The 20408-nt window shown below is 45.0% G+C and overlaps 1 protein-coding gene across 4 annotated transcripts in view; it reads left to right on the top strand.

Annotated features, from left to right (window-relative positions):
- The first annotated feature begins 247 nt into the window (after positions 1 to 247).
- LOC8052360 (serine/threonine-protein phosphatase 2B catalytic subunit 2) overlaps positions 248 to 20408 on the top strand; it is an 80094-nt gene continuing 59933 nt past the window's right edge. For 2 of the 4 annotated variants that reach the window (XM_029968544.4, XM_042292519.1), the window contains exons 1-2: positions 267 to 460; positions 4375 to 4578. In XM_029968544.4, the coding sequence (XP_029824404.1) occupies positions 412 to 460; positions 4375 to 4578 (253 nt within the window). In that variant the 5' untranslated portion in view covers positions 267 to 411. Of the gene's footprint in view, positions 461 to 4374; positions 4579 to 20408 lie in introns of all 4 variants that reach the window. The other 2 variants (XM_029968545.4, XM_029968539.3) reach the window with 2 other exon arrangements.

Here is a 20408-nt window from a genome sequence, read left to right as displayed (position 1 = left end):
CTGTCTTTGTGGCATCCACGCACCAACAGCTCAACTGAGTATACATCTTCGTTTGTCGCAGGAAATACTCACGAGTTGGCGCGTGTGAAAGATGGTATTTTATCCGGGAATTTCGGTGGCAAAATTTGAAAACGGACGAACCCACTGCGGTTCGCGTGACGTCACGCGCGCTCATCCAATCCGCGCGCCTGTGGTCTCGGAGCGGCGAAAGAGGCGCCCCCGCCAGCTAGGTGCTTCCCCATTGGCTGTTCCAGTCTGCGCGCAAAATTATGCGCAATGCAGCATGCAAACAGGAGTTTGTTGTTTACGCCATTTGTGGCAGTCGTAGTATTGTGTTATCTTTCTTTATCGCAGTGATATAATTGTCATCCGTATGTGTCTCTTGTAACGTGAACACCTAGGATTATTAACATGTCGGCGAATAATGCAAAAATACCAACGACGGAACGGGTCGTGAAAAGTAAGTCGTTTTCGGCTGCCCTAGTTCTACCCTCCATGGGCTCCGCTAGCCCGGGAGTATTTGCACGAACTGGCGCCATTTTGTCGGGTTTACGTCCTCCAACGCCTCGAAATACGATAGTACGATGCCTCTTTTATCCGTTTGCATAGAAATGCTTTACTTGGGGCTGGAATGTGCTCTTAGCTGCGCCGAGAAACGCTGCTGGGTGTCGTTCAGATTTCCTGGGAGGCCTCCCTTCGCGATTTAAGCCTAACCTCCTCCGTCGGTCCCTTTAAAACGAGCCCAGCTGATCGGATGCGCGGGACTATAACTGGCATTTTGCCGCCCGATATACAAGCTCCTTCATAAAAGCAACCTAACGCATGCTTGTAGCCGTCCCCAAAATGTGTCTCCGTTCAGTTTGGCCGCTCCGTTGCCGAGCTATCGCGTTGTTTTGTGGGCGCCGCGGACGGTGGCCGTCGGAGACTGAACGTCGCTTGTCATCTTCGCGTTCGCTTACTTCATGGGAACTCATGTTCTCTGCGGCAAAATAAGCGAGTGCCCCGGGCAGTGTCTTTCCGTTGGGCGCACTTAGGCGGCGCGATGCTGTACAGGTTTCGGCGCCTTTTAAAGGTCTCGGACGAAGCCTTTATAATTTCCGAGTGGCACGAAATGAGCATGAAAATTTGATGAGTTTCAGCGCTAGGCGAGGGACTGTAATAGCGTCGGGCGACGCGCCGATCGGCGAAATGTGGCGACAACTCGAGGTTACACGAGAATTCCGCACCAACATCGGACCCTCTTTGGCGGGGATTCGCGAAATCCGTGCTTTCTAAAAATCGCTGCGGCGGTGGTGTGCCTCCCGCCGGCATTGCACGGGCTCTCGGGCTAGGCTTAAGGTCATGGTAGTATTTCTGGGGGGTGCAAGGCCCGTCCTTCGGTGTTTTTAGAAACCGCCTTGCCCCTTTTGCACGGGTAATTCGACACTCGCCGGTCGCTCTTATCCCTCGGAGCAGGTGAACCGCCGGACTCTGCTCGCGGGAAGGAGCATCTCAAAACATGCTCATGTTTTGAGTCCAGCGGCCAGCAGTGATATTCGGGGAATCGCTGTAGGCGGCTGAGCGGTTCGCTATCAGCGTACTGCGTGCTATAGCCCCGCGTTTGTCGAGAGTAAAACAGTAAACCTCCTATATTTAACTCGGGAAAGGTCTTTCTCAGACCCTGCTCCATTGAAAAAGTGAGAACCTGTTTTCGGTGTTTCTAGTGGGTCCACCAGATTGGCAGCTCTGATTTATAATACGGAGCTAACTCTTCCAACAAGTGTACAGGCAGTTTGAGGAAGCAGCATGCTCGCTCCAGCCCATATTTTGTACTGCTTGCAAGTTGGATGGTTCACTCAGCTAGTAAAAGAATACAAATATATTAAGAGACTGGTGACGTCCTGAATTCGGGCTGTTTCTAGACCCGTGCAGCGGGCAGCGCAACTCCAACCGCAAACTTTTGAACGGGTCGGTATGGTCCGATACGCAAATCCAGTGGCACGGCTCACGGGACACAGGCGATTGAAGCGACCAGGAAGGTCATCAATACGAAACGAGGAAAGTGGTGAAGGTCGCAATGTGGGGCCGCACGGAACTACGATTGGAGGAAGTGGCTTTCCTAAAGGACGGCGGGGGCAGAGATGCAGGCCGGTGGTGCATCAGGAAGGAGCGTCTTTGCTGGCATGCCCGCACAAACTCAAAGGGGATATCGGTTTGTTTCTGGCATTGGTCCTGTGTCATCTTGGCAGCCCCCCCGCGAGAATGAAACGGCCCCTCAATTGAGCCCTGGGTCTTTGGCATCCGTCTTGTCACTTTAGAGTCAGACGGAGTGAGGGGTGGCAGTTGGGAGCTCGTGTATGCACAGGGTCACAGATGTGAAGCTTGTGGTATCGTTGCCTGGCTTTGTTTGCCTTCTGTGTTGGTTCGGGCCGTTAAGAAGGTCGCACAAAGCTTTCTGTTGATTTTGGGGAGGGAGAGATTTAAATTGCTTTTCATTGCCTGAGGACGTAAAATAGTGATGTCTCCTGGTTACTTGCTTTGTTGAAAATGGCTACGGTTATAATTACTTCAGTGTTATCGTCCCGTAAAAGTTTGCATTTCACGGTGTAAAGGCACGAGACTTGTGCACTATTGCCTTGAACATTAAGGCGTTTTCGGGTGATGTTCTGAAACACTTAGTCCTTGATTGTTACCAATATTTGATGGGCTGGAAATGTGTACATTTGAAATGATTTAGTAGAACTAAAACTCGTTTGAATTTAATTGATCTTTTGAAACACACACCAACATTTCTCGAGGTGAGACAAAAAAAGGCTTTTGTTTCAAACTGAGTTTTGTGAGGGAACGGTCTAGCCTATCTTTAGCTTTTCATACATATGGCTGGTGTTGTGCAAACGAATGTCTCTGCTAAATGGATTTAAGGTTATTGGTTCTATTAAGTGACAGAAGAAATACACTTGTTGCATAGCAATGGGTTTCTTCAAAAACATGTCAACTTGTTCAAACCTAGGGGATTTGGGTGACCAAACGTAAATCTTGACTATCATTTCACAATGATATCCTACAAATTACCCAAAAGATGGTACTTTAGAGGCCCTTCACATTCTTTTTAAAATGGAAAAGTATAAGTGTGAAAAGAGGCCACCGAATATTTATCCTGCTGCTTGCAATCATGGAAACTTCTGTTGTACTCGCTGAATTTAATGGAGCTTCACTCTACATACTTATAGAATTACTAGCAATTCTCTGAAAGAAGTTTGAATTTGGGGCCATTATCCTAGTTTAAAAGTGAGTACATTTAGAACAAACCTCTTGTTAAGACGTTAATTACCGATAAGGCTGAGAAATTCCCCAGACATACAAGATCTTCCCCATTGCCTATGGCTCGCATTGCATTGCATTGCAGTAAAGTGTACAGACAGCAGGATAGCAATTGATCTGTGTGAGATAATAGAAAAGAGACGAAGAATAGATGCCACTTATTTCAATATTTGCATGACTTCTGTGCTCCGTTTCTGCATTACTTGGCAAAGAGCAAACACATCGGGCCTCTCAAGCCAGTCGGAGCATTGAAGAACAGTTTTTTGCAGGAGAAGTGCACTCCGACGAAACATTGTCACGTGTGCTGCTCCGACTGGCTTGGAGGCAAAGGGCCGATTTACGGATCCCCTTTTGGTGAATTCAACTCCTGTCTGAGGTGCCCGCAATATGACATAGTCTAATTGTGATGGAAGAACTGCTGCCTTGACGTTTGGACGAGTGGGTCGAAAGTTAGCTTGCAATTCTGACAAATGCCGTGAGATGGCGCAGTACGTCGACGGTAGTAGGAGACCCTACGGGAGTCACTCGAAAAGCCGTCCTTATTTGCACATGCGTTTTCAAGGCCGTCCAGCGCGTGCGAAGGCCTCTAAACTGACAGCTCCCTCATCGGGAGATGTGCGAAGCACAAACTAACTTTTGCCGCCTAGGCTGGCCTTGTTTGCACACCTCCCTCTTCCACCGTAGCGCCGTGTAACCGAGCTTCTGGTTGCACGTCAGATCCCCGAGTGGTCGAAATTTACCCTCAATCCTCGTCTGGGACGTGCCAGATGCCCTTTGTTGGTTTGGTGCACAAGTCCTCAAATTTGTTTTGATTTGCCCACGCCCCATAGCTTTCACTGTTTGCCAAGTTGCAGCGAAATGGACTACGGCAGTGTGTCCAATTCATGGAGCAGTGCCTGCTCCATGAATTGGGCAGCAGCTGAAAAGAAAGGCCTTTCACACACACTTGTTTTGAGCAATTCCATTGTTTACTGGGAGGGTGGGGAGTGCTTTGGGTTTAGCTACTCTGGTTGTTGCATTCTGGAGGGTGTGGTACTCAGTGGATGATGCTGACTCTGCCTGTGTTGTGTGCAGGTGTCCCCTTTCCCCCTAGTCACAAGCTGACTCTGAGTGAGGTGTTTGACTCGAAGACGGGCAAGCCGAGGATAGATGCCCTGAAGCAGCACTTCATCCTGGAGGGGCGGATAGAGGAGGCGGCCGCCCTGCGCATCATCAACGAGGGCGCCACTCTCCTACGCCAGGAGAAGACCATGATTGACATTGAGGCACCCGTCACAGGTGAGGGCACCCTGCTGCACTCCGCCTCGGAGCCCCACGCTTAGCTTTGGGATGCATATAGGGCCGCAGGCTTTATTTCAGCTTGGGAATACATTCGGGGCCTCGTGCTTTGGGGTACATCGAAGACGGTTCCTACATTCAGCTTGCCAAAGGCGGAGGAAGCCACCGGAACCAACGCTTCTACTGACAATTTGAGAGAGAGTCGAGTTTCCATTCCCTCCCAATGTGCATGCAGCACCCCTATCGTTTTGTTGGCCGCATCATTTTAAGATACAAACTTCGAAAATGACTGGCCTTTGGGAAAGGCAATAATTACTTTATTGCGACATACACCTTATTCAACAATCGTGGTAGGTGTTTTTATCACAGAAACCTACAATGCCGTTTCTAGGTTCCGATTACACTTCACCTGTGCTGAGCTTTGTTTGTCACAGAAATCCAGTTGCTGTCTAGACACAGCAGCAGTATAGGTTTTGGGACATTGTGGTTGGGGTAAGAGAACTTCCAACATGATAAGGGGAAACTATCAACATGAAATGCAGTGGCAGTATGATGACCTGCATTGAAATAAAAATCTGGGGGATACTGTGGACAGATAGCAGGCAGTTCCAGCCTCCCTTTTGTTTTTCTGAGCAGGGCCCATTTGTATTCAGCAGGTGTCTGTGAAGTTTATACTCGTCGCCTCAAGAAATAAGGCAAGACACATACTTTACACACTTCAGGAAATAGTTCTTTAAAAATTTAATCGTCAAAGAAAAAGAAAAACTGCTTTTTGGATTTCAAATTTGTACATTTTGGTAAAAATAACAGGCAACTATTCTTTAAAGGGAATATAAGTCTGTTCGTCCCACAAAAGAGAAAATTGTTAACATTCTGCAAGGGGCCAGATCTGTTTTACTGCAGTTCTTAAGGTGAAAACAAGTTCGAAGAATCGGGAGTCATGTCAGACGAGCAAAAGCAAAACTCTGTCGAATTTAATGTTTCTATTTGGATTTCAAACAAACCTGCAGTTGTTATGGGATCTGAGCAAGTTATTCTGAGAAGAAAACATCCTAGCAGGTAGAGGTCGAGGTTCTTCCAACAGGTGCAGAGAGATAGCACCATATGCTCCATGCGTGATGACTAGCGCGCCGCTGTGCGGCCATCAGAGAAGACAGTCGTTCAGAATCCGAGCAAGCAAAAACCATGCCGTGTCGCTGCCGCCATACCAGTCCTGCTCCCGCGGTGCGCTCCTGCATTGTTAACGCGCTGTTAATTGGTATCATAAAGTGCTGCGGGGTCAGTTGTACCAACAAGTACATGTTGTGCCCCGTGGGGACAACGTTTGACGGTTTCTCGACTTGCCCGTGCTTTGGCCAGCGCATTCGTCAACCCTTTATTTTGGGTTTTTAGTTTGTATCTCTCATACGGGTAAGGCATGCGCGTGTGGTGCTGGCGTCTGCCGCAATAACTGTTCTAAAGCAAAATCCTAAAACAAATGGCATCTTGCACACGCTTTCATCAATGCTTTATTTTGGTTGTTTATATTGAATCTTTTATGCAGGGAAGGCGTGCGCGTGCGGCAGTGCGAGCATAGACTTTTTAGTCACTGCCGTAGCATCCTCTATAGGCGAGGCTATGTCACTGCGCACGAAAAGTCTAGGGAACCCTAGCCATAAACAGCCTCGCTGTAAAACGAAGCCCGGCTTTCCGGCCTGCCTAAGTAAGCTCTGCAGACTCTGTAACAACAGAAGTGCATGCCAAAGTTTGTTTTGAAAAGTAACATAAACGATGAAAGATGTTGTTACACCGCGTGAGAAATTTAAGTGAAGCATTGCGTAAGACGCCGCGACTCTGCTGCGAATCATCGTGACCCGAATCCATGGTTGCAACAAAAGAACGCCGCCTGGCCACTCGCCACGGTTTTATGTAGGCCATCGATGATTCTAAATAGTTTGAACGGGTGGTGAGTACGCACCACCCGTTCACACGGGTGGTGCGTACGCACCAATCACTTTCTGAGTATGAAAGAATGAGAACTAACCTCAATTGTTATGGAGTAAGCTTCTTGCGAGACGCACGCCTGAAGCACACATTTGGCCTTCAAGGCCGATGTCGCCGTAGCAAACGGTTCGTTGACGTCAAAAACGTGCCCTCTTTGATCAAGTTTTTCACCTTTTTTCATAGTTCATAGCTCGAAGAACTAACGCTCCACCTACGGGCACTTGCACTGCCATAGCTTCCAAAACAATGAGACGCTGTCGTCTGCTACCACTCTCAATATTGCACGCCAGCCGCGGCGCTGCGTGCCGCTTTCAAAGCGCCCCTATAGGTCCCGCACGGGGTGTATAGTCGACACTATGAAGTACACATTTGTGTACTTTCGTGGTTGCATCAGCACATTCTATGAAGGGCGTACCGTATTGATTAACAATTAATTTTTTTTTTTGCAGATACTGGTTACTTAGAGGTCGGCACATAGACTAATCAGCCAAAATATCATGACCACCTATACCTTACACCATGCAGATTCATCTTTGGCTTGCAAAATGGTTGCAAGAGTTGTCTGCTGCGGTGTCCCATATCCAGAAAAGTCGGATAAAGTGTGAGCTCAGAAACACTTGTACCTTGACCTGCATTGTATCCAGCTGTCAGGTGAGCCGCAGGTAGCTGCCTATTTCGTTGAATCAACAGGGTAAAGCCTCCAACGACCACATTGACCACATTCCGTGATGAGGCATGAAGGTGCAACGCCTCAGCACCTATAAACGGTTCCACTATCATTTTTCCACTTCTGATACATACTAACGACGGCAGCTGGCAGATACCCGACGAGTTTTGCAGTTGGCGAGATACTTATTTCGAGCCGTTAGACCGTCACTTTCTGCTTTTTGTCAGAGTCACCTAAATCAGCAGCTTTTCCCAGCACATGCATACATAGTCGACAAAAGGATCCCTCGGTATCCCTGGCAGCCTTTAATTACACCATCCGCATTAGCAGGCGGTGGATAATGCGGATGGCACGTCAGCTAGGCATGCTCATTTGCGCAGTGTATGTCGTAATGTTTTGGCTGATCAGTATATGTCCACCTTCTAGACAAACTCCTCTTGGAGCAAAATGCCCTTGCACCACCTGTCCGGCAGCGTTTTCATTCCCTGCTGGACACACTTTTTGGGAGTGCCTTACGCGCACAACTGGACAACTGCTTCCAGCGCATAAAGGGACACTGACACACCCCAAAATTTTTTTCTTTTTTTGCCAGGCGATTCACTATGGTGTCAGAAGACTACCCAATCAATATTTTGCAACAGCGGTACATATATTTTTAATAAAGTAAAATCACAACTGCTCAGAACCGATACCGAAACTGGACTGGGGAGGAAGAAGAAGTATAAAGGAGGAGAGAGTTGGCAGAAGTCACGTGGCTGTGCAACTTTTGTTTCTTTAATCACTGTATTTGCAGCTTTTTAGAAGCCACTAAAAATGGACATCATATTTTTTTTTTTTTTTAACATTGAGTGTGTGCTTACGACTTTATTATATTGAATATGGCACATGGCCGCGGAGACGAGAGTGAGCGCAACTCGAACCGGCCGATTCTCAATTGGCTGTTTTCAGGCGTAAAGAAACCGAATTTCGAGCCGGAAATTGTGTTCTGGGTAGTTGGGCTCTCGTATGTCATGTGCAAATAAGAACCCTGGCGAGCATAAATACCCTGTCAGTGTCTATTTAACTCCCTAAGTTCCCCCTTTTTTCTTTTTTTTTGGAAAGTAACCTAAAAGTGCCATATTCTTTTTATTTAGAAGTTTTATTCCTCTAGTAATACAGATAAAATTTCAAAAGTTTATTATGCAAAAATCAGCGGTGGCAAAAAAAAAACAAAATGCGCCATCTAAAACAAGTGCTGCCATCCATGATCAGCGCCGCAAACTGCTCGGACGAGCCTAGCTCGTCCATGGAATTGAGGGCTACCGAAAAAACCACTGGATGAGCTGAGCTCGTCCATGGCATTTTTAGCCAAAAAGCGGCCGACGAGCTCATTTGTCCAAGACACTTACAGGGTTAAGGACAGTGAATAGGCATCCTTACAGGTACTTTTTGTGCTTTCCATCTGTGATAACCACGGGGGGCCAGGCCATACCTGTGCATGACGAAAAATTTGACTGGTCGTACAACGTGCCAAGAAGATGGCCAGAGCCGATCAGACACCGGCAATCATTGCCTCATGTGAATGCACGCGGTGCAGTGATTGAGCGGCGCATAATGGGGTTTTGCTGGTTTTTGACATGTCGTAGGACCAGTCGTTGCTGGTCGTGCATGGATATGGCCTGATCGGTCCCTCAGTGGTTATCATCTGTTGGGTGGCATGAAGAAAATACCCTGCGAGGATGCTGGTTTGCGGATATTGATAAGGTGGAAGCGGCGATCCAGGCATAGGTGTGAGGCAATCCCAAAATGTGATTTCTGCAGGGCATGGAGAAGCTGCCTGCCACATATGTGGTGCAGGGGCATTCGGCTCCTGGGGGAGTTTGTCAAGATGGTAGGCATATGTGCCAACCTCTAAGTGACTGGTATTTGTAATAATAAAATGAATTTTGAATTTTTATGGTACTCCCCTTGTAGAAGTCCCACATTGAACGATACTACTTTGCACGTAAGTTAAAATTCCCTTAAAATTAAAAATCTATGAGCTGAGGCATGTTTTGAAAACCACTTAATTCAAACTTAGTGATTTCCCAAATGAGGTGTTCATTTCTTACAACTCTACATATTTATAATTAACATAAACTTCATATAGCAAGAAAAGCTTACCTGTCGTCACACGGCAATCCAAGATCCGAGTCTTCCCCATTTTTCTGATTGCCGTGTCCTCGAAGACAGTGTGTGCTTTATGCAAAAAAGAAAATATTCCTTTGGTCCCAAGCATGTCTAGCGATCCGCACTTACTCGAGCACGTCAGAAAGAACCTCCAGTTTCTGTTTGTGGGCGCCAACCCTACGCCTGTGGTAGGTAGGGTTGGAAACTGAAATGAGACTGCTCATGGATTACATGAGCCTTCCAACTGGCTGGGGCACGAGGTAGTCCGTCATGTTGTGACCGAAGTCGTTGACTACTACAGCGCGACAAAATGTAGTGACGGAAATATGAATCTCGTCTGGGTTCTACTGCATGGATAGACCTAAGATATGAGACTACGTGGCACCACACTTTGGCTGTCCCAGGGACCTTATCAGCTCCACTCATTTACCCGAAACACGCGTGACCTCCTGAGTCGATTTCTGCGCCTTAATTACGAAAGTTGTGGGCAGAACTGCCTGGGTGCTTTTACAACATGTCCCTCTTAAAAAAAAGAATTTTAACTATAAAAATAAAGTATGCATTGCCGAACGCTAATTTTTCGCCTAGATGTAGCGCCTACTCACCGAACCAGATGCCCAAGTTTAAGAACTAACCGTTGTCTGATTCAGAAGTTGCGTAATGTTAAAAAAATTTCTGGCCCATTTTCGGTAATTGGCTCCATTCATCTCCATGTATTTGAGAGTTCTGTCGGCCGCCGTTTTTTCATTGAAAATTTCAGACAATCACTTATAACTAGGGTTCTGTGTTTTCGGTAAATAAAGATACAGATAAACTCCAGTTCACCTGGAACACATGTAGTGCCCCCATGAACCACCCTCGAAGCTGCTATTTTCTTGAAGACCCAACACATTATTTTGCTTTCTTTTATTATCGGTACGGGGACATTTTTCCAGTATTCGGCCCACACTTATGTTCCTTGAAGGTTGAGGAATTCCATGCCCTTGCACTATTTTCTTTAACATAAACTCCTGTAGTCTCCGAATTTTTGTCGTACTCCAAAAATTGATATTGAAAAGCTCCAAATGTGTGGGAAAAAAATAAAGCCCCAGAAAACCACCCCCGAATTTGAGAAAAATACACCGAAAATGCAGAATCCTATTTATAATGTTTGAATGAGATAACGGTTACTTCTGAAACTTTGGCGTCTGGTTTGGGGGACAGCTGGCACTACGGTTGGGCGGAAAATCGGTGTTTGGCGATGCATAGTTTATTTCTGTGTTGAAAAAAAAAAACCTGTAAAATATTTTCTGTGGGACATCCTGTTCAGCACGGGCACTAGAACCAGGTACTCGGTCCAGATGGGGGGGCTCAAGGCCACTGTAGCGTTTTGCATGTCATGCACACGGTGCACTAATGCATAACCAAGCAGAAACCTAGGTAGGTACAATGGTATTTACTGGCACGAGGTTCAAACCACACCACACCACACTTGAACTGTGAGCGAATTTCGGGCACACCCACTGCTGGCAAAATGTAGTGTCCTGCGTAGGAGTTGGATGACAGCATCCATATGTACCTGGATTCAGTCAATCCTGGAGAAGTAGTGAACTCGCTGTTGTTTCGGCTTCTCGGCTACAGGCCCCAGTTTCTTGGCTCCGCCCTTGTTGTTGGTCAATCATAAGTCAAGGTGACATATTATTTTGTGAGAAATTGTTTGTAAACGAGCAATACTGTGAGCTAGAAGTTAGCTCTGTATTCGAACTCTGCTGAATTATTGATGGCCTCTATCAGCATTATTGCATGTTTAGTTCATATGTTTCTGCTCAATAGGATATTTTATACTAAAAAGAACTATAGAAATAAATGTGTGGTTGCCACATGCCGTGCTTTTCTTGACTGGCTTCTGGCGGCTCTCAAAACTTTAACAGGAAATCCACTGAAGTTTTTGTAGTTCTTAGATGCTGTCCATATTAAGCCAGTATGAGTAGTTTGGTAGCAAGCCAGAGATTGAAGTACTGATCATAAACATTTCCTGTTCAATGCATTTCCACAACATGAATTCCTTCGTTGTTCTGGTAGGGTGGGTGTGATGGCAGCAAATGTGATGTGGGGATCTGTCAACCATTTCCTTAGTTGGATTTCAGCGGTCCTTCCTTTTGTGTTCAGTTATGTCGTTGGTCCAAGAACACACTTTATTCCTGCCAGTATTCATTGATGGCTCGAAACTCTGCTGAGAGGCCCGTGGACTGACAGATGCTTCATGCAGTGTAGGCGCTGAATAACCGAGATTTTAAGGACACGTGTAAAGTTTGGTACCTGAATGTGTTGGTGCACCCCAGTTCGGAACTTTTGGAATGAAAGCTTGCGCCTAGAATCCTAGAATCTTCGGCTCAGTCCCCACCCCTGCTCATTTTGATATGGTTGGGCAACATACTGGCATGTGTTTGCAAAGAACCAAAACTAGCATTTATATTGCACAAATATTTTAAATTTTTTTTTTTTTTTCACCAGAGACATTGCGTTACCTGGGGCAGACTGACTTCCCACTGGCTAATCCTTCATGCAACAAATTACTTTGCTTAGTAGTAAATGAAGCAGTGTCAGGGCCTATTTTCTCAAAACATAACCTAAGGTCCAAAATTTACTGCAGCCTTAGATACAATACATGTGACTGGCAGTGCAGGTACGCCATGGGAGACGTACCTAGAGGCGCTTGTTTGACAAAATGGCTGAGGCTGGTTGACCCAGATACTCGACATACTATTTACAATGCCATTTTGTGTTGCCATGTAAAGGGAAGTAATGACTCAAAGAAGCAACGACTGACATTGACGCCTGCCGGCCATTGGGACTGTGTTTGGGGACAACTTTTTACGTTAATGCATTGAAAGACACGAGAATGCATACCCTCGCCCACCTTGAGCTCTGATTGAAGCCGTGAATGCACCCTCCTCTCCTTCGAAATGCCACAAAGAAATGTCCCCGAGTATTATCTAGGTCGGTAACTGCACAGCAGCCACCATGTTCAGCTTGTTAAGCAGCAGCCACCTTGTTCAGCTTGTTAGGCATCAGCGTATTAACCAAGACTTGTTGCGCAATCTTTGTTTCACTTAGTGAATCGCAGCAAAGCTATGAAGGATAGTGCACAACACCTCAGAAATACAGGACACATCTATATATATATTTGAGTCGCCGAAGCCTCCATCACTTTGCATTTGCGACCCGGTGACTTCACTGAGCCTGATTGCAGTATGTTGACGAGAAGCGCAGTGCTCTGCTAGTTCACCGTTGTGAAACTTGTCCATGAGGTTAAAGCAGTCGCGGTACACAAGCTACCATCCCATCTAGCCGCCGCCTGCACGCACATAGCAGTCTTGCCAATCTCGGCATCTGATCACATTTGACGTTCGTTGTCTGTTCACACAGACGGTTTTAATTGGGAGCTAGCTAGGTGGTAGTCTGGCAAGCTGGTTAGATTGGTAAAAAAACGAGCAGTTGAAATCGGCTGGTCATAGAACAAATGTCTAAGAATGTTGCGTACGACGAATTAGTGGATGGATGGATGGTATTATTTATTTATTTATTTATTTATTTATCTATTTTTTATTTATTTCAGTACCCTTGAGGCCCTGATGGGCATTACAGAGGGATGGGCACATAATTACAGACAAAGAAAACATAAACAAAAACCAGCAGCAATAAAAAAAATTCGAGATATTTTTAAAAACATAATTAGTAATAGTCGTTTAAACAAATCAACTGATGGTATTGATGCTAAAACTGTCGGTAAGTGGTTCCACTCTGTTGATGATCTGTACGTGAAGGAATCAAGAGGTATGGCACTGGAGGGATTCCAACTTCAAACTTGTGGTCTATTTTTGAGCAAATGAAAGATGGGTTCAAGAGTAGTTTTTGTCTTAGGTTAGGATTAGAGTGATAGATTTTGTAAAAGAGGCATAGACCAGAACATTTACGGCACAACAAAAGAGGAGGCGAAGAGAGGCCGGATTTCATGGATGTTACACTGGTTGTGCGACTATAATTGCTAAGCATGAAGCGACGGCTGCGATTTTCAACTGACTCGAGGTTAGAAATTAGTGTTGATTGCAAAATGATTGAGAAATGAGTGCTGTACCCTTTGTCTCTGACAGTAGCTTGCACCACCTAGCTTAGAAAGATTTACACTGCTCCTTTTTAATTTCGCTTTAAATTTCATCTTTCATTAAATCATCTACAAAAGATGTAAACGATGAACAAAAAAAGTTAACGGTGTTTGCAAATTTAAAAAGTTTGCCACATCATTTTCTGCCAAACCTAAATTATAATGGAACTTCCATTGAACATTTCAGTATTATACACCTGTAAAAGCCCTCAGAACAAATTTCGATGAATCGGCAAATTGACTCATGACCTCCGCTTTGTGCAATCTTGTGCAATCGGGGCATGGCCATCGGCATGCCCGATTGACCAATTTTTTGAGCGGTTCAGACATTGTCTAGTGTAGATTCAAAACTTCAAGCCATTTTTCCGAATCCCAGCGCAGCTGAGCTTTCTGTTTTTCCATCTTGTGTCCAATTTCTTGATTCATTTTTTATGCTGCTGTTTCATGCACACGTACACAAGTACCACAGCTGGGTGAGTGTGATGTATGGGCATGAGGATCATTCACACGTGTTCCATCACCTTTTAAGGGCAGTCGCCTCTCCAGCTGTGTGGTATGTTCTTTGTCTTCCGTATGCCCTTGATGAGAAGTAAAGGATATATAGTCCACAAAAGATACAAATAAGCGTTCCCAGAATGTTTGAAAGTTTCCTATGGTCTATGACATTGAAAGAAGGCTGCAAGTGTTCACTCCAAGTCAAATGTGATACAATTACAGTTTGGTCACTTTCGAAGTTCATTTCTTAGAGTTCTTATGCCCTTTTTCAGATCTCACCTTTTTGGCAGCAATTTTTTATTTCTTGGACTTTTACTTGTGGAACTTGCAGGCCGTTTTCAGATAGGTTTGGTCGTCTGGCTTTGTATATATATTTGGAATATCCAAACGAGGCTACTGTTTTTCTGAGAAAATTGAATCTAAACAAAATATGGTAAAAGGACCATGAAATGACCTTTTTACTTTTCCCAAATAACTTTTACATTAAACCTTCAATGTTCACTGAACGCTGAAGAGGCATCCGTTTTCGTTTCGGTTTATTTACTTCTACCCCAAGGATTATTCAAATATCAAGTTTTTCTTCCTCTCCAACTCATCGTAAAACAAGCCGCAGTGTAATTTTGACGGTCGTGACGTACTGTGGTGCCGGGCAGTAGGAGAATGGGGGCGTTAGCAGCAAGCTGGCGGTGTGCCGGTAGGTTTCACCGCTGGGTTTTACTGCGCTGATGGCAACAATGCCACTGACATATTTTTTGAATAAGCGCGTTTCATCACCGCGATAGCCATGGACACATCGCAGCTGAACGAAATTCAGTTAGATATGTTGCGCTATAGCGGCAGCATGGGACTTGTCCCACACGCCGGTACGAAGCGCAGCAGGTCGTCAGCACGACAGCCGCTTCTTCGCTGCTGCAGCCCATCCACGGTATCTCTAAAAAGAAGGGGACGCGCTGTCACTCTCTGGCGTAGCAGAAAATGCACAGAGATTTCTATGGGCTCAAGCTTTATTAACTTTTATTTTGTCAAGATAGGCTTGCAGGGCAGAGTGGAGGAAAAAAAGTAAAGATAAAGATGCCATACGCCGTCTTGGACGATCACGACTTTACTGATAGTACAAATCTCGCCACACGGCTTTTCTATGATTGCAAACGACGATGTAATCTTAGCAGCGATATAGCAACTTAGAAATTGATTTCATGGTCACATAGACATTGCGATAGTTCAGGAATGGTAACACTAATCAGTTTTCTCGGGTGATGAAAACATGTCAAAATTCGAATCCTTCATACATGCCTTTAAATACAGTACGCACCAGTAATACCTTGAACTTAAAGGGACACTGACATCAAAATCATATTTTATTTTATTATTCGAAACGATTGAAAATGATGCCGGGACATTACCCTCAAAATTCGAAACTTGGGAATTCAGTATTTCTGAATTAAAAAAAGCAATTTCCGAATGCCGAATTTGAAGTTCCCGCGCGATCCGCGCCAGAGCAGTGAGTCAAATTTTGCGGTCTCCTGCGACTCAACTTTCTTTCGCACCTCCGCTCCACGCTGTGAAGCAAAGCGCCATTGCTACCAACGCGACCCGAAGCGGACGAGGAGGTGAGCAGGCAGGATAGAAGGGTGCCGGCGCGGGAAAAAAACGGTTTCTTCCCGGACTCGCCGATAATCCTCTGCTTGAGCGCTGCCAAGTTTTCCGGGGGAGGATGCAAATCCAGGATGCGACATCAGACCGAACTCTGATTTTTGGTATTTCAAAAAGAAAGGCTGTAGTGCGTTCGCAATTGCGTTAAAAAACATGTTTTACAATTGTGTTATGAAATGTTATAGAAATGTCGCCTACAAAGCTCCAAAATTTCCTGATTTTTGATGTCACCGATCAAAAGAAGCAAGGAGGTGAGCACGGGAAATATAAACGCCAAAAATAAAAAGGCGCGCGCGCACCCGTTGCATCTCCATCATGTAAAAAATTCTCTTACCCAGCACACCCTGAAAAATGAGCTTTATTAGCACTCAAAGAAGCTTGCATCATAGAGCAGTCACTAACAGAATCTGTCGTTTACAGAGCCGCCGTGTGTCTCAAGATTAGGGTTACACGTATTACGAGTTTATTTTTTGTGAAATTCAGAGGTTTGTTTTTATAGCATTTTTCGCAGAAAGTTTGGGGGTTTTCAAAGTTTATTTTATTTTGGTGAATTCCCAATTTTTTTAAATTTAAAGATCAGTTTTGCCGTGTTTCCAAAAAAAAAAAAAAAAAGTTCTATGTGTCTGAAAACCACCTATATGGAACTATGTTTCTTTAGCTCTTTCGCTACCACAGGAAAAAGGGCAGTTTTTACTAGGTGGAAGGAAATATCTTTTGGTGCAGATTCACTAATGCCTTATTTACATTGTTTGGTATCAAAATGTAGTTAAAAGAATTTTCTATTCGATAACATAAATGCTGCATATACATTTATTGCACAACATAATAAAAAAAATGTTTTAATGTAAAACTTTATACAGTGAGGATGTTGTTCTGCTTGACAAAGGTGGACAACTCTAAAAATTTCAAGAGTGAAAAAATTTCAAGATATGCATTCTGTAGCTTATTATGCCATAAAATAATAACACAATTTTCAGAGGGTATTGCTGAAAACTGTTCTTTGCGCAAAAAAAAAAAGTTAGCGTGGGTGTGTGGCGTGCCATCCTCCAAAGCAGTCCCTCGTTGGGATGAAACACAGATACACACCACACGGCTCACAAAAAACTGCAGTCTTCCTTTCGACCTTCTTTTTCTCGTAGCAGAGCTTGCAGTTACGGCGCTTTTCTTGCACCTGGGGCTTGTGCTCAGACTTCTTTGGAGGAGGCGGAGGGTGAACATGTCTGTCGTCCATCCCGAAAATCTGGTTGACCAGCTCAATACGGAATGCGAGCTGGTCAAAGCCAGTCTTTCTGGTGAGCTCCTCTATCTCGGGGTGATGTTCCCTGTGTCCTTGGAAGATGACAAAGCTGTATACGACAGCAATGTCAATGCAGTGGAAGAACAGTGTCTTCCACCACCTGACACTTCATCAAGACATTGTAAGAAGCGATAAGTTGATCGGACTTGTCAACACCAAGCATGCCCTTATTATAGTCTTCTATTATGAGTGGCTTCCTTATGGGGATCCTTGTCCATCGGTCTCCTCTCTTCACTTTTCGCATTGCACTGACGTGATTGTTGGCAGTGTGGGCTGTGCTCATCATGTTTACAGTGCGCTTGTCTTTCCATTGCAAATACAGCACATCACGGCACCGCAGCCAGCGAATGTCCCCTCGAGTTGCTCTTTTCTCCCAAGTGGTGTCTTTCAACTGGGAGGGAAATCCGCGACGATCTTTGCGCGTTGTTCCACAAGAGAGTCTTCCTCTCAAGAAGGTGTTCAAAGAGGGAGGTGGATGTGTAGAAGTTGTCAAGGTAGATAATGTAGCCTTGATCCAAATATGCATCACACAGGCGCGTTACAACCTCATAAGCCAGTCCCTTTGAGCTGGGTGTTTCTCGCTTCCCGGTGTAAACGCTAAATTGCACAGTGTAGCCTGTGCTTGAGTCAGCAAGGACCCACAGCTTGTACCCCCATTTGACCCCCTTGTCACGCATATACTGGCATATTCCCGATCGTCCTTTTGATTTGACCATTCGTTCATCCACGCACAAATTTCGGTATGGCTGGAAATGCTGACATGACACGTCATTCATATGTTGCAGCAGATGTGTGATCCTGTGCAGCTTGCCATCGCGGACAGCGTCAGTCTTCTCCGGGTCCATGACACTGAGAAAAGCAAGAAACGCAAAAAATCGGCTTCTGGCCATAATCTTTGGAAGAATGAGGCCGGAAATGAACTCCGAGGTATTCCAGTATAGATAAAGGCGAGGCAGTTCCACAATTCCCATGTAGATCAGGACTCCTATGCACTGCATCACTTCATTGGGACTGAACATTTTCCATGAGCCGTCCTTTTCTGCGTATGTTTGCCTCTCTAAAATATGCGCCCACGCATATTTGTTTGTGTTCTCACAGATCATGTTGATTAGCTCTGCGGTGAAGAAGAGTTGGAAGACATCGACGGCCCGGACGAACCGCCGTGCGTTACTCCGGACCGCGCCGCCAACTTTGACTCCCGGGTTTCGTTTAGGAAAAAACTGTACGCGCTTCACAGCTGCTGGCAAAGAATCATGTCCGTATGACGTTGAGACCCTGAAAATAAATAATATAGCTGTGAGTACATGCTCCGCCGGTCATAACTATTTATTAGTAATCTAAATGTGTGCCCCACATAGAGCTGACACTCACCCGCTGGATGTTCCGGCTTGAGTTGGTGCATCCTCGTCATCGGTGCTGAAATCTGATGTGTCACATCATCTTCAGTCTCACTACTGCTGATTGCATCCGCAAAATCGGCTCCTAGAGAGCTCGAAAGGCCAGAAGCACGACATCTATTGGGAGCGCCCGCGCACGATGACGACGCCATGATCGAAGCGCTCGCCCGTCAAAGCGAAACTTTTTGCGACGCGGGGAGGAGCGCCGCAAAGCAGGAAACTAACAAAACATAGCGGAGCACGTTGTGTGTTTCCCACTTTCTAACCTAGATGGCGCTAGGCGCCCGTAAACCGCGCGAGCGCGCGAAAATTTGAACTGGAAGTGCGTCGATCAAATTGATCGATTTGAATAGGCGCGGTAGCGAAAGAGTTAGCTGGATTTGGTGCTAGCTTGCTTGTTGTTGGAAATACTAACTGTCCCATGACAACATTTGCAAACTAGTGTTGTTTAAATAAACAAACTTGGGCCACTAACAACCTGGAGGTAGTCGCTGGGAAGCATAGAAGCTCCAGCTCTCCTCTCCTGTGCACTATGGGTTCACATTTTCCCTGTTAAAAAGAGCATGACCCTTCCTTCTCTAAGCAGAACTAGGATGGTTACAATCTGGAAATCAGAACAATGGCTTTTGCCATGACCTAGAACTGCAATGACACGTTAACATGAACAAACTTTGAAGAGGTTTAGGGTAAACCCCTCTGGGTCAATAGTTCACTCTTTTAAAGATAATCGAAGGGGTCTTTCCTCTGGATCACTGACCCTGGGCTCTGACCAAACTTAGTTTTTACTTCTTTTGCCATCCTAACTGCTGCAGAGTTTTTCAAATAAACTTGAATTGACAAAAATTTTACCGGCGAGCGTTTTTCTAATTTTATTGAATTCATCTGAAAACGCTGAACCCTACTCATGATGGACAATCTTGGTAATGCAAATCCTTGTGTAGTCCTCACTTGTAGGTAGCCTGCATCGCATCGTATAAAAAATGTAAACTTTTAAACATGAAAAATCTATAGACTTGTATCACAAAAAATATGGTTTATCTGCAGTAGAAAACGTCAACCGAAGCTTAGTGCTGCAAATGAATCTGATGTGTTCATTTTTATGAGAGAAAATCTGCACAACTTTTCAGTCAAGCTCATGGTCCAAACCCTGCTTTTGGAGCACGATTTTATAAGAGGATCTTTCAGCCATCTTAAGACGTCACGACTGGTCTAGAGTGACATGTGTCAGGCACTTGCATTTTTGAGCAGTGCAAGTCAGCTAACCAGTTATGTTTTTTGTTTATCTCTAGATTGCCTTTCCCATGCCCTTAACTTATTCCAAATTTGATTCTTTAGACTGCTTGGAGTTAGAAGCCTCATACATAGAGGCTATTGAAGGAAATTTTGGGCGGAGATTCACGTTTCTGTCGTCAGCATGTTTATCTTTTGCATTTAGCAGTCTGTAGAACGCTTCTGATGACAGCCATGCTTATAAAGGAAGTGTTTTATAAAAAATGTGTCGGCATAATAATAATATGTCACATGATTGCTTCAAATACTATCAAATAAGGTACCTCAACCATCAATTCATTGAACCACAGGAATCTACTGTTGACTGAAAGCAATACTTCTAAAACAGCGAAATCAAGGCAGTAAAGTCCGAGATTCACTGGATACCTTGAAGGCATGATAAAACAAAAAATGTAGCACTTACCACCATTGAATAACTAGATTTTCCGTGCTTGGCCGTGTTCTACTGTAATTCAATTTCCATTAAAACAATGTCTAACGAACAGCAAGTTAAATGCTCTTGATCCACGCAATGATTTGCATAACCATTGTTTCAGAATGTTAAGCAGCACCCTTCCCCCAAATTCACTGTATTACTTGCTTATCAATATTTCCCCCATGAAGCGCCCTGTGCACACTGTTTTTCGATGTCAGTGGCCGGTCCTTGGGAAAAATTATTCGCTCACATTGTCCCAAACGTTCAAGATCAGAAGGAATGCTGAACAATATTACCTTACCTTTGCAGTTCCGATAACCGGAATTACAATTCCAAGCGAG

This window comes from Ixodes scapularis, unplaced genomic scaffold, assembly GCF_016920785.2.
Source record: "Ixodes scapularis isolate PalLabHiFi unplaced genomic scaffold, ASM1692078v2 PGA_scaffold3__209_contigs__length_174095766, whole genome shotgun sequence".
Lineage (NCBI taxonomy): Eukaryota > Metazoa > Arthropoda > Arachnida > Ixodida > Ixodidae > Ixodes > Ixodes scapularis.
Note: the sequence above shows the minus strand (reverse complement) of the source record. Positions and strands in the feature narration are given on the sequence as shown.